The following is a 13,562-nucleotide window of genomic DNA, read 5'->3' on the forward strand; positions in this document are numbered from 1 at the left end:
TATTAGGCCTTCTTTCTAGACCAGCACTGTGCAAGGTGATAGAGCATAACAATTCAAGTTAGACACGGTCTCCCCCTTCATACAGCTTCTAATCTAGGAGGAGACATAGAACAGTTAAAGAGCATGTATGTAATTATGATTGGTGAGATGAAGGGGAAAACAGTTGGGATGCCAACAAATTCTCTGATCTGCTTGAGGTGGCCCTTGTTGGTGACCGGTAAACACTTTCCTTTTTTTTTTTTTTTTTTTTAATCAGTCATGGGGCTTGAACTCCAGCCCTGGGTGCTGTCCCTGAGCTCTTCAGCTCACGGCAAGCGCTCTACCACTTGAGCCACAGCACCACTTCCAGTTTTCTGGTGGTTAATTGGAGATAGGAGTCTCCCAGACTTTCCTGCCTGGGCTAGCTTTGAACCACAATCCTCAGATTTCAGCTTCCTCAATAACTAGGATTACAGGCTTGAGCTACTGGTGCACAGCACCTGTAGACATTTTTGAAAGAAAGTAATATTTAAACTCAAATAACTTCAGAGATTTTATGTGACTCTTTAAGCTTTAAAATTTTCCCTCATTTGATTTTGTTTGATTTTTTTCATATAGTCTTGCTAGTTAAGCTTTAGAGATCAATAAGAAAAGTAATCAACTTTTATTGACTATACAGTACAATAAGATATCAAACTTCAAATGTACAATGAACATTTAGCATCATATTAGGCATTGTATGTATTACAAGAAAGTTGGAAACAATTTCTTTCTTTTTCTTTTTTGCTGGTCCTGGGTCTTACACTCAGGGCCTGGGTGCTGTCCCTGAGCTGTTTGTACTCAAGGCTAAAGTGCTCTAACACTTGAGTCATAGAGCCACTTCCAGCTTTTTTGAATAGTTTATTGGAGGTAAGAGTCTCATGGGGATTTTCCTGCTCCAGCTGGCTTTGGACTGTGATCTGCAGATCTCAGTTTTCTGAGTAGCTAGGATTACAAGCATGAGCCACTGGTGCCTGGCTTATTTTCTAGTTCTTTATTCACTCAGTTCTAAAAATGTATTGTCCATTCTTTGAAGTCTTCTAGTAAAAACAAGTCGTCAAGGAATATTTAGTCCATGCTGTAAGATAAAATCCAGCCTTAAAAAATCTTATACTCGGGGCTGGGAAGGTGGCTCAGTGGTAGAGTGCTTGCCTTGCATGCCTGAGGCCCTGGGTTCGATTCCTCAGCACCACATAAGCAAAAAGAAAAAAGCTGGAAGTGGCGCTGTGGCTCAAGTGGTAGAGCGTTAGCCTTGATTTGAAGAGCTGAAGGACAGCACCCAGGCCCAGAGTTCAAGCCCTACGACCGGACCCAAAAAAAAAATAAAATAAAATATATATATACATACTCTCTGGCTGTTAAGGTATGCCCCATGATGAATACTGGCAATGGTTAAGAATGGCAAATTGTATCACACAGTTCTTTTATACATAAATCCTTTCTTTATAAAATCCTCTCTAAAAATATCTTTTGTCTTGAATGCTGAATCATTCCATACTTATCATAACAATTCAAATGCTAAATAAAAATGTAAAATATGAAAGTTGCCAATAATCTCGATGCTAATTATTTGATCCATGGGCCTGTAACTTGATGATTTTTGTTTAGTTTTCTTTTGAGGCAAAGTTTCACTATGTAACTCAGACTGACTGGGAACTAATGATTCTCATGCCTCAGACTTTCACCAGCTGGGATTACAGGTGTGTACAATCACACCCAGTTTTCATAACTGTTTTTAAAGCATATTTGTTAAAATTCTTTCCCTTAGCCTAATTAAAAGTGCAGGGTCTTTGTATTCATTCTTTTCATGTCTTTGGTATCTTATTACTCCCAAGTTCAAAGTATACATAAAAGAATATTCCTTGAGCCTGGGCATCAGTGGCTCACGCCTGTAATCCTAGCTACTCAGGAGGATGAGATCTGAGGATCACAGTTTAAAGCTAACCCTGGCAGGAAAGTCCATGAGACTCTTATGTCCAATAAACCATTAGAAAACGGGAAATGGCCCTGTGGCTCAAGTGGTAGAGTGCTCACCTTGAGCTGAAGAGCCAAGGGACAGTTCTTAAGCCCAGAGTTCAAGCCTCACAACCAACAACAACAACAAAAAAATGATTCATGAAATTACTTATAGCCTTATTAAAATGACTTAATTCCCTGAGATAAAACCAGGTAATGTATGGAAAAAATATTTGCAATTCAGTATCTTTTACTTCCAGTATTCAGGAATGTTGGTAGATGAAACACTATATAAATTTTGTGAGACCCAGCGATTACACTTTATTTCCGTGAGTCCTTTGAAGTATATTTGCTTGCTTAACTTTATTGTATTTTTATACTGAAGCCTAATTTTTAAATTATTTTCAGACCTTTAAAAATCTCAACTGAAGACTTTGGAAAACTCTGGCTCTCCTTTGCAAATGATGTGAAGCAAAATATAAAAACAGCAGCATCTCCAGCTGTTCTGCCTTCTGCCCTCAATGTGCTGCAGCAGAAACTGCGACTTCATGTTATTGACGTTGTAGGTTGGTACAGTTATGAAGACAGTCCTGTGCTTATCCCAGTTTTGTCACCATCAGAACACAAATCAAGCCTTGCAAGTGTCAGATCTCTTACAGCTAGAATACGTAATATGAGTATCTTTCAAAGAAGTGTGTTTTTCGTACCAAAGATTTTTATAGGAAAAAAATAAAGGTTACCACTTTAACCATGTTTAAGTAACATTCACATTATTGTACAGCCATCACCCACCGTTCATTTCCAGAACTTTTTTTTTTTTTTTTTGGTAGTCATAGTACTGGGACTTGAACTCAGGGCGTGGTACTCTCTCTTAGCTTTTTTTGCTCAAGGCTGCTGCTCTGCCACTTGAGTCCTAGCTTCACTTCCTGCTTTTTGGTGGTTAATTGGAGATATGAAAGACTTTCCTGCCCATGCTGGCTTTAAACCATGATTCTCAAATTTGAGCTTCCTGAATAACTAAGATTACAAGCATGAGCCACCAACGCTCCATTTCCAGAACTTTCTTAACATTTCATTTGAAACTCTGTACCTATTGAACACTTATACTTTTTCCCCCTTCTCAGTCCCTGGCAACCATGGTTTATGCTTTTTGTATACATGAATTAGACCACATTAGGTAACTTACATAGGTGGAATCCTATAACATTTGTCTTTTCATGTTTGGGTTTTCTCAGCCTAGTGTTTCATAGTTGATCTACCTAGTAGCATATGTGAAAATATCTTTCATTTCTCAGGCCAAATACTGTTCCATTGTATGAATTACTACATTTTGACAATCCATTTGTCTGTCAATTGGATTACTTCCACTTTTTGACTAAAGTGAACAATGCTGCTGTGAATATGGTTATAGAAATACGTTTCTGTTCCTGCTTTCAGTTCTTTTGGTTATATCGTAGGTTGATTGCAAATTCAATTTTTTGGTAAATCACCATATGATTTCCCTAGCAGCTATACCATTTTGACTTCTTATGAGCAACACATAAAGCTTCCAGCTTCTCCATATCGTCACCAAAACTTTTGTTTTCAGTTTTTCTTGTGGTAGCCATCTGAATGGGTTGTTTTTCATTGTAAGTTTGATTTACATTTCCCTAGTGATTAATGATACTGAGTATTTCTTTATGTGCTTACTGCCCATTTGTATATAATGTTCTTGGAGAAATGTGTGTTGAAGTCTATGTATTAAGTAGGTTTTCATTCTTGTTTTATTGCAGGCAGTGAAGGGCTGTTGGCCTGTCAGCTGCTCCCATCAGTCCCCTGCTTACTGCATTGCCGAGTTCATGCTGATGTGTTAGCCCTGTGGTTCAGATCCTCCTGCCCTGCTCTTCCGGACTATTTATCATGTCAGTGTCAAAAGGTGATGGAGGGATCCTAGCAGAAGCTCTGCTTCAGCTTACTCTATCAAGATAAATGGTTTACATAGCTAAACTCATTTACCAAAGTGAAAAGAACTCATGGTACTTTATTCAAACCCTTCTTTTTCTGTGCCAGTACTGGGGCTTGAACTCGGGGCCTGGGTACTGGCCCTTAGCTTTTTTGCTCAAGGCTGATGCTTTACTACTTGAGCCACAGCTCCACTTCTGGCTTTTTGGTGGTTAATTGGAGATAAGAGTCTCACAGACTTTCCTGCCCAGGCTGGCTTCAAACCGTGATCATACAGATGTCAGCTGTCTGAGAGCTAGGGTAACAGGCGTGAGCCACCAGTGCCTGGCTTTTAATGCAAACAGGGATTATTACAATTTGTGGTTTATGTAGTTTGGTTTTGTTTTTTATTCCTAGTCAGTCAAGAAAGTAATCCCTAACCTTTTACTCAGGATTGTACAGTATGTTTGGGTTCTAAAACAGTGACCTAAGCTTATGTTATAAAATGCTAGTGATTTATATATCATTTAGTGTGGAGGTACTGAAAATATTTATTTTGTTATACATAATTTTATAGCAAGTTTACTCTAGCACTAACAATTTGTAGTAAAGCCAAGACAATTCTTAGCATTAGTAGAGGAAGGACATGAAACTGATAATCCTAAACCTAATTCAAATTCGGCTTTGGAATGCAGTGTGTTTGATGGTTGGTCAATTAGTACTTTAATCTTGTTTTGTGTGGGTCAGTGTTGAACCTATTTGGCATCATACACACTAACAGTTGTAGGAAATCCATGAGCATGCTGGATATTGGACAGATTCAATCTGTGGTAGGTCTCTTACTGTAGATAACTTCTTACATTTAATCCCAGATAATTTGGCTATTACTTTGTCTGTTTTCCATTTGCATTTCTGTTTTATTTTAAAATTAAAAATGGATCAACTATATTCTTATTTAAAAATCCAGAGCCATTTACAAAATGTTAGTAAGTAGAAACAGAACTCATAAAAGCACAATATAAAAGCATACCAATATAAAGTACTTTTTGGTATGACAGATATGTTGGTTACTATTGAAGTCTCTTTGGCAAATTAAAATTTGTGACTATGGTATATAAATGGCAAAACTCTTTCCTAGCCTTTGAATCCACTAGTACTCAATGGGTGTAGCTGAAGCAGGGAGCTTGTAAGTATACCATACAAGTTCTTCAGCAAGATACATCATTTTCATGCTATAATTGTGCCTACATGGCCTCTTTTCATGTAAGAATTCTTTTCACTAATAAGAGAAGAGGTTATGCCTAAAAGGAATGATGGACCAAAATCAAGATCATACAGTACTGAAATAGTATTTTTAAAACCTTATGACCTTATGGTGCTGTGGGAAATGTTTATTATTTCACTTTTTCTGGCTTGTCACTATGGAGACTATTCAGGTAACATAAGTCATTGTGCAAATATTATAGTTAGTTGATATTGTTTCTTACCGGGTCAGACATTCTTGTTTTAGTTACTCATCTGTCATAACTGGTAAATGGGATTCCTCAGAGCTGATAGATTTCAGTAATCTTAAGTGTCTGTAGCAAAATACACAAGCAGTGTTTCTTTTGCTTGATTAAAGTTAAATATAACATCTTGTTAATTTCAGTCTTTTAAAAATATGCAGGGAAACCTTGCTGAAGGAGCAATAAGTGACTGGAATTACTGGATAATAGGTTCTTCCTTTTGAATCTAGGCTCAGTTCATTCTCCGGCTCTCAGCACTGTCAAGATGAAGGGAGTGTGGGTACTAGGGGTGTGGTAGACATTGGTAGACACTGGCCTCATCAGCTCTCCTTTCCTCTCCAGTTCTGCCTTGCAGCAGGTTTCCCGGCCCCTCACCTGATCTTGTGCTCTCACTTTGCACAGCAGTGCAGCCTTTGACATAAGAGTTGCTTCCATGTGTTTGTGTGGTCATGAGGCTCAGTCAGGTATGGAGCAATGGGGAAAGGTCACATTTTCTCTGCTGCTTTGTCCCAGGGTGTGTTCATGAGTGGCAGCAGTAGTTGTCATGAAACATGCTAGGCATGCAAAGACATCTGATAGTAGGAATTTGTTTAGGGCTAGGAACATGATCTTGGGTCTGCCAAAGGGAATGTAGTGTCACTTTGTTCTTTCTGAACCCACTAAATAAAAAGTTGGGTAACAGGGTTTCTACTGAAACGTTTAGTAAAATGTTTACAATTTTTATATTTTTATGATTTTTAAGAACTAATAAAAAAGTAGCTATTGAAGACATTTGGGTCAGTATATATTTTATCTAAACTCATTGAATATTTTAAGTTATAAATCAGGCACGATCAGCTTTTTTTTTTTTTTTTTGCCTTGTATGGGGATATAAACACAAAGCAGGGAAATGATGTTTGTAGACAGACTCATTCCTTTTCCTGGATAGCTATCATTTAGTCAGTGGAGGGCAACATCTGGGATGCGAGCTGGGAGGGATGCTCAGCTGGGTGAGTTTCGTGCCAGACATCATTGCTCAAATGGCAGTGATAGCAGAGACAAGTAGGGGCGGGGATTAAGAGAAGAGAGGAAGGCCTTAGGAGCAGGTGGAGGAAAAAGAATCAGATTCCCTCCAGAATAGTTCTGAGGAGACAGGTGGATGAGAGGCTCAGGGATTGCAAGTGAGCCCCAGTTAGGGTCCTTAGAGAAACTGCAAGGGAAGCTGAGCAGTTAGTGAGCACCCATGTGGCGAAGCCTACCAAGCCTGGATATGCCTGCCAAAGTACATTCCTACCAACTCCCAAAGTGATTGTGGTTAAAGTGCAGTATTTTGCTTTTATTTCATGCCAGTAATTTTAAAAATTGTTTAACTACTTGTCTTTTTTTTTTTTTTAAATGGATACACATGGTCTCTGTGTCACAGTTGTGAGCCATGAAAGTGCACTGAACCTGTTCACATGTCTTTATGGAGTTTTGCTGTGTCAGAATTTTAGGGGAGAGAAATGCAAGTAGCTAACAATTTAGTATACATCTATTACTTTATTTTTGAGGTGATACCTGATATTTCAAAGAGTTCAGATCAACATAATGAGTACAAATAAATACAAATGTTGTTCTTTGGTGTATATGTTCTTTATTTAAATATCTGAATAATAAATAATTATTTAATCTGTAATTTGGTAAGCTTTATTTAACCCCTTTGTACAGCTACTTAATAATAACCGTAAAAACAAATGGTAAGCATTAGTTAAGAGAACAGAAGCAATTAGAATGGGATGGAAAGAATAATTGACTCATACCAACATCAAACAACCTGATCTGATTAATGGGTGGTATTCCTCTGTGTTGTCAGAGAAAACTGGTGGCTTTCAGGCAGATGAAAGCATACATTTTTGGTTCTTACCATACCTGTCCATTGCCTGTACTTTTATACTCATCTGACCAGAAACAGCAGTATGCTGTTTCTATATGGAAACATTCATTATGGAGCTTTAAGATGCAAGAAGCACAGTAAACCAGTTACAGATTTCATGACCAAAGAATCTGCATGTCTTGGCTAGTTCTGTATTTTGTATCCTAAAACAAAAGTTAGGTCAGAAATGGAATTTAAATCCCATCCCTTTATGTCTGGCTGGCTACAGTGTCTAGGAAGCAAAAAGTTCGCCCTTAAGTCTTCATTTTTAAAGAGCAATTTTATGTTCATAGCAAAATTGAAAGAAAGAGAAAAATAGAAATTTCCTATTATCGGGGCTGGGAAGGTGGCTCAGTGGTAGAGCGCTTGCCTTGCATGCTCGAGGCCCTGGGTTCGATTCCTCAGCACCACATAAGCAAAAAGAAAAAAGCCAGAAGTGGCGCTGTGGCTCAAGTGATAGAGCGCTAGCCTTGAGCTGAAGAGCTGAGGGACAGCGCCCAGGCCAGAGTTCAGGCCCCACGACCAGACCCAAAAATAAATAAATAAATAAATTTCCTATTATCTTCTTCTTCAACAAATGCATAGCCTCCCCTGTACCAACATGAACCACCACAGTAGTGCATTGTGACAATTATTGAACCTACATTGGCACATTATTATTACCTAGGGTTCATTTCTTGCTATAAATGCTGAGTTTGGACAAATGTATGAGGATATATATCCACATTATAGTAACATCCAGAGTATTTTCACCACTCTAAAAATCCTGTGCTCTGCCTCTACATCCCCTGGCCTCTACCCTGTCAGCCACTATCTTCTGTCTCTAGTTTTGCTTTTTCCGCAATGTCATGTGACTGGAATCATAAAGTCTGTAGCCTTCTCAGGTTATTTTCCTTTGCTTTGAAATTTACATTTCTTCCATGTCTTTTCATGTCTTGGTAGCTGATTTTGTCTTAGTGCTGAACAATTCATTGTCTGGATGTAGTCCAGCTTTTTTTTTTTTTCTGTCACCTACTGAGTAATATTTCGTTTACTTCCAAGTTCAAACAGTTTTGAGCAAAGCTGCTATGAACATCCATGTGCAGGCTTTGTGCGATCACTAAGGTTTCAACTCCATGGGGTAAACCAGTTGCAGGATTGCATAGTGAATTCCATTCCTATAACAGGAATGTCAGATACTATCATTTCTTCTGTGATCATGGCAGTTATTGCAGTCTATCACTTCCTTCTTGACCCTGGATTCCAGACTCAACCACAGAATCCTTCCTACTGCAGCATTCCATGTTGGAGTTGCAATTCAAATGAAACTGATAGTTCTTTTGTCTTAAGTAGTTCATAATCAGCTTCTAACAATAACTTGCCTTACACTAAGTGGGCTTCCACCTTGTAGACCCCAATTATATTTTATATTTATATTTCACTTCTCTGTATGGTTTATCTGCTATCTATGATGACTTCCTACCTCGAATTAAGTCCTATAAGACCTCAGAGGAATCGCAAGTTGTCATCACAGCAGTTAGCAAACTAAATTTAGAGTCCAGCTGGATCAGAAGCTACTCTAAAGGCACCAAATATCCCCAAATCCTTGTAACAGGTATTTGTTTCCTATTTGACCGATGAGGAAACAGTGTATTATGATTTGCCCAAGGTCACACAGATAACTATGGTGGAGTTAGGACTCACACTGGGGTTCCATGATCTCCCTGAGTATCCTTGGCCTTTTCTTCTTCATTTCTCTATTTTTTCTGCCACACCTTTGAATTTGGTGAGGAGCAGCTGGCTGTTTGGGAGCCCTGCCAATTTGAGTGTCATAACATCTGTGAGCAGATTGACAAGTTGCAGCCTGTCAGAGGAGAGAGGCTTCTTCCCTACTGGAAACATATTTTGTATTTTTTTTCTTGGTTACTTACATATTTGAAGCCATTCTGACTGCCAAAAGTCCAGCTAGAATTTTTTTTAAAAGAGTTTATAGGAACTTCATTATTTTAGATTAATTTGGCAGTTGAAGCAGGAAATTAGACAGTGCTGTGATTAATTTATCTTATTAAAGTAGGTAGTTGTAAAGCCAGATTAAAAACTACTTTTGACAAGTTAATCACTGATGATTGATTATTCACTTGTATTTTTTTTGCGTTGTTTTATTAGAGCAATCATCGCCAAAAGTGAGTGAGCACATAAATCCATCATACAAGACATGTATACATATATGTATATTTAATGGAATAAGCATATTTGAAATGATTAACCACTGTGTTTATACAGTTGATGAATTGGTTCATTCACATCGCATGATTCAGAAAGTTCTAAGGCCTTCTGAAAATAATGTTTCTCAGTCAGAGTGCTGTGATTGATCCCTAACAGAGTGGGAAGAAAAAAAAAATCAGCTCCTGCTTAGAGTCCTGGCAAGAAGCCCATGACAGCCAGAAGCCTAGAGTTCAAGGCTGTCTATCTGAAGCTGGTGTAAGATCAAAATGGTTGAGGACAGCTCAGCTGCCAGTCTCAGACATTATCAGTACCAGTTATCACTCTAGGCTTTCTTGGGTTCTCCAGGGACTCAGTGCTTGAGAACAGAAGGGACATGACCTCACACCCAGTCATCGGGAGATTAATGTTACCCACTTTACCCTATTTTAAGGAATCTTTAATGGGATTGAGTCATCCCTTCCTGAGTTTGCTGCACTTCATCTGCCCCATCTTCCATCTCCTATCCAGTACTCCATTACATTGTTTTCCAAGCAGATAGCTAGCTATCTGACATCCAGTTATGAGGCCAGGGTACAAGAGCATGATAATGATGATAATGGGTTACTGTGTTTCCGTCTCAGGAGTACTTAGACTCCATCATGGCTATGTAATGCTTTACTTAAAAGGAGTTCAAGCTTTTTCCTGGGAACTCCTGACATTTCACCAAGCAAGCAGTGTTTTTCTGCTGAGAATCTTCCATTTTCTCTGGTTGAAAATGGCAGGGTTTGGTGTTTTTGTTTTTGTTTTAGCTTGTTTTTGTGAAGTGAATTTGAAGTAAGCTTGCTGACTATGCCAACTGATCAAAGGCCTATCCTTTAGAATAGGTATACGTGGAATATGGAGGAATACTTTCATGGCTGGGAAAAGGGCATGGCCATCCAAAAGTAGAGATGACAGTATTAGTCATTGTATTTGAGCTCTGAAACAAGGCATAAGGAGTTCTAGAATGAGAATAAGAATAGAGGTAAAGAAAAGGATGAGGGGGAGGGGCTAGGAAGGTGGCTCAGTGGTAGAGCACTTGCCTTGCATGCATGAGGCCCTGGGTTCGATTCCTCAGCACCACATAAGCAAAAAAAAAAGCTGGAAGTGGAGCTGTGGCTCAAGTGGTAGAGTGCTAGCCTTGAGCTGAAGAGCTGAGAGACAGCACCCAGGCCCAGAGTTCAGGCCCCACGACCAGACCCAAAAAAAAAGAAAAAGAAAAGGATGAGGGGGAAAAAATAAGTGAACATATGGTTTTATGGCTCTCCCAACTGATTTCAAGAGCAATCAGAAATCACTTTTAACCTGGGCAGGATCAAACCCTGTTCTTATGCGGCCTGGCCACCTCTCTTTCAAATCAGCCTCTAAACTAGACATTTAGAATTTCCACCAGAGGACAAGTAATATTAAACAGTGAATAATGACCCACACAGAGATTCTTCCAAAGCCCTAAAATTAGGCATTACCCAGAATAGGCACCCGAAGCGTTCTTTTATGACTTGCCATAAACACCAGCACTCACAGTAACATCTTGATAAGAGGAGGTGGCTTGACAGAGCTTTGGAAAGTTACAACCTCATAAATATCTATGAACACGTTATTTCAGTTACTCTTAGAATTTTTTTTTTCTGCTCCACCATGCTTATGGCCAATTTTACCATGTTAACACATGAATAAGATGGTGGAGGGGAAAATAACAACAAAATCAGGTCAGGTGTCTCATTTAATCCACAAGTAAGTTATGGTACAAAATGAAATCATTTTGTAGGATTTAGTTAAAATGTTCTTTTTGGTGGTACTGTGGCAGAGGGTATGTCTTCTTGTCCATCTATAAAGAAAGGGTGCCTGAATAGGGGATGGAGCAGGCATCTTTTGAACCTCTATTTATTTTTTCTTTGTTTGGCTACAGATGATGTGGTGGTGTCATAAGATACTAGATGCAACACACTGATTATATAAAAAAAATACACTGACATTTTAAAATGTTACAGTCCAACCCTCAGTACCCTATGAAATGTCACAAAAGTGGACCATAAGAGAAAATTAATTCTGAATCAGAGCTGATTCCTATCTGCTGTCAGTAAGAGTCATTCAGGTAGAAGCCAACAGTTTTAGTTCCACAAAGATGTGATTTAAGGGAGCATTTAAAAAGAGATAATTTTTTGTAGTGTTGGGACCTGAACCTGGGGCCTTGTATATGCTACACAGGTGGTCTACCACTGAGCTAATCCCCCAATTAAGGAGCGTTTATGGAGAGGGGCGGTTTACTCAGTAATGAAAATACATACTTTGAATGTGACCTGAGATTCTTCTTTCCTTGAGTCTGGAATCCTCTCCTGCTCTGGGTTAGTTTTCCAGTGACTTGGGATGTTCAGGTGAACTTCCCCAAGGCTTTTGATTTGTATTACAGGTCGAGAGCAGATGGATTGCAGGTTGAAGAGGCTCAAGTCTGTTTCTGCAGAAGATACAATAAAGGAGAGTTCAGTGCTACCTGATTGTTCCTGTTGTTTAGGTTTCTTGATGATAGAGTTCCTTTGAAGGATCAAAGCAGACTCAGTAAAATTAGGGGGGAAAAAAGTGTGGAAGTAGACATGGTCAGGTTATTAATTTGGAGAACACATCGGATGAAGAAGAATACCTCGTTCTGAAAGTTTTAGTTTTCCCCTTTCCTGGATTTTCTGTGTAACAAGGCAGGAGATGTGGCTTTGGATAGTAGATTTCTGCCATAAAATCTATTTTGAAAGACAACAACAATATGAGAAGGAAAAATAGAAAAGGTGCCAGGGCTGGTGGCTCATGCCTGTAATCCTAGTTTCTCAGGAGGCTGAGATCTGAGGAGTTTGAAGCCAGCCCCAGTAGGAAAGTCCTTAACACTTTTTTTTTTTTGGGGGGGGTCCAGTCATGGGGCCTGAACTCTGGGCCTGGGTGCTGTCCCTCAGCTCTTCAGCTCAAGGCTAGCGCTCTACCACTTGAGCCACAGCGCCACTTCTGGCTTTTTTCTTTTTGCTTATGTGGTGCTGAGGAATCGAACCCAGGGCCTCATGCATGCAAGGCAAGCGCTCTACCACTGAGCCACCTTCCCAGCCCTCCTTCAGACTTTTATCTACAATTCACCTCCAAAAAGCTGGAAGTGGCACTGTGGCTCAAGTGGTCGAGCATTAGCCTTGAGTAAAAAAAGCTCAAGGGCAGTGTTCAGGCCTTGAGCCCCAGGACTGGCACATGTGTGCACGTGTGCGTACACACACACACACACACACACACACACACACACACACACACACACACACACACACACACACACACACACACACGAGATACTATTCAGTCTAAAAAATAAAGACCTTACACTTGCTATGTTACTTTTTAAACAATGGTAGTTCTAGACCACACTGAGCAGTGATACCTTGTACCTTGTTCAGCAATACTTTTAAAAACAGCTTCTTTTGCTGGGCACTGGTGGCTTGGGTCTGTAATCCTAGCTCCTCAGGAGGCTGAGACCTGAGGATTGCAATTCAAAGCCAGCCCAGACAGGAAGGTCTGTGAGACTCTTGTCGTCAATTAACCACTGAAAAGCTGCAAGTGGAGCTGTGGCTCAAGTGTTAGAGTGCCATCCTTGAGTGAAAAATTAGATAGTGCCCAGGCCCTGAGTTCAAGCCCTATGACTGACAAGACAAAACAAAACAAAAAAGCTCCTACTGCAGAGGTCATTCTGTCTCCCCCTGGTCTCAGTGAAAACTGCAGCCTTTGGGCCTTTTACAATTTAGGGCTTCCAATAAGTGAGAAGATGATTAGGAACATCAACAGGTAAATATATTCCATAACCACCCCAAATGACGTAGGTACGTGTGCTAGATATTCAAGAAGAGCTGAAGAGTACACTGAGGTGCTAGAACATGGTGGAAATAATTTCTGAGATAAATAACCCTTATTCAAATGCCACCAACACTGTTTGTCTAAACAGAAAGCCATGAGGCCCCTCAGCAAAAGATTTGGGTCAGAACCAGTTTTTAAAGACTTTTTATTGAAGAAGTTCAAAGATTCCTTTGGCT

The 13,562-nt window shown here is 39.5% G+C and overlaps 1 protein-coding gene across 1 annotated transcript in view; it reads left to right on the forward strand.

Moving 5' to 3' along the window:
* Positions 1-4,074, forward strand: part of Ap4e1 (adaptor related protein complex 4 subunit epsilon 1) — a 43,454-nt gene extending 39,380 nt beyond the window's left edge. The window contains exons 20-21 of the mRNA XM_042687636.1: positions 2,383-2,540; positions 3,747-4,074. Coding sequence (XP_042543570.1) covers positions 2,383-2,540; positions 3,747-3,907 — 319 coding nt within the window. The 3' untranslated portion in view covers positions 3,908-4,074. The remainder of the gene's footprint in view (positions 1-2,382; positions 2,541-3,746) is intronic.
* The last annotated feature ends 9,488 nt before the right edge of the window (positions 4,075-13,562 follow it).

This window comes from Dipodomys spectabilis, unplaced genomic scaffold, assembly GCF_019054845.1.
Source record: "Dipodomys spectabilis isolate Male_0828 unplaced genomic scaffold, ASM1905484v1 ptg000108l, whole genome shotgun sequence".
NCBI classification, from domain to species: domain Eukaryota; kingdom Metazoa; phylum Chordata; class Mammalia; order Rodentia; family Heteromyidae; genus Dipodomys; species Dipodomys spectabilis.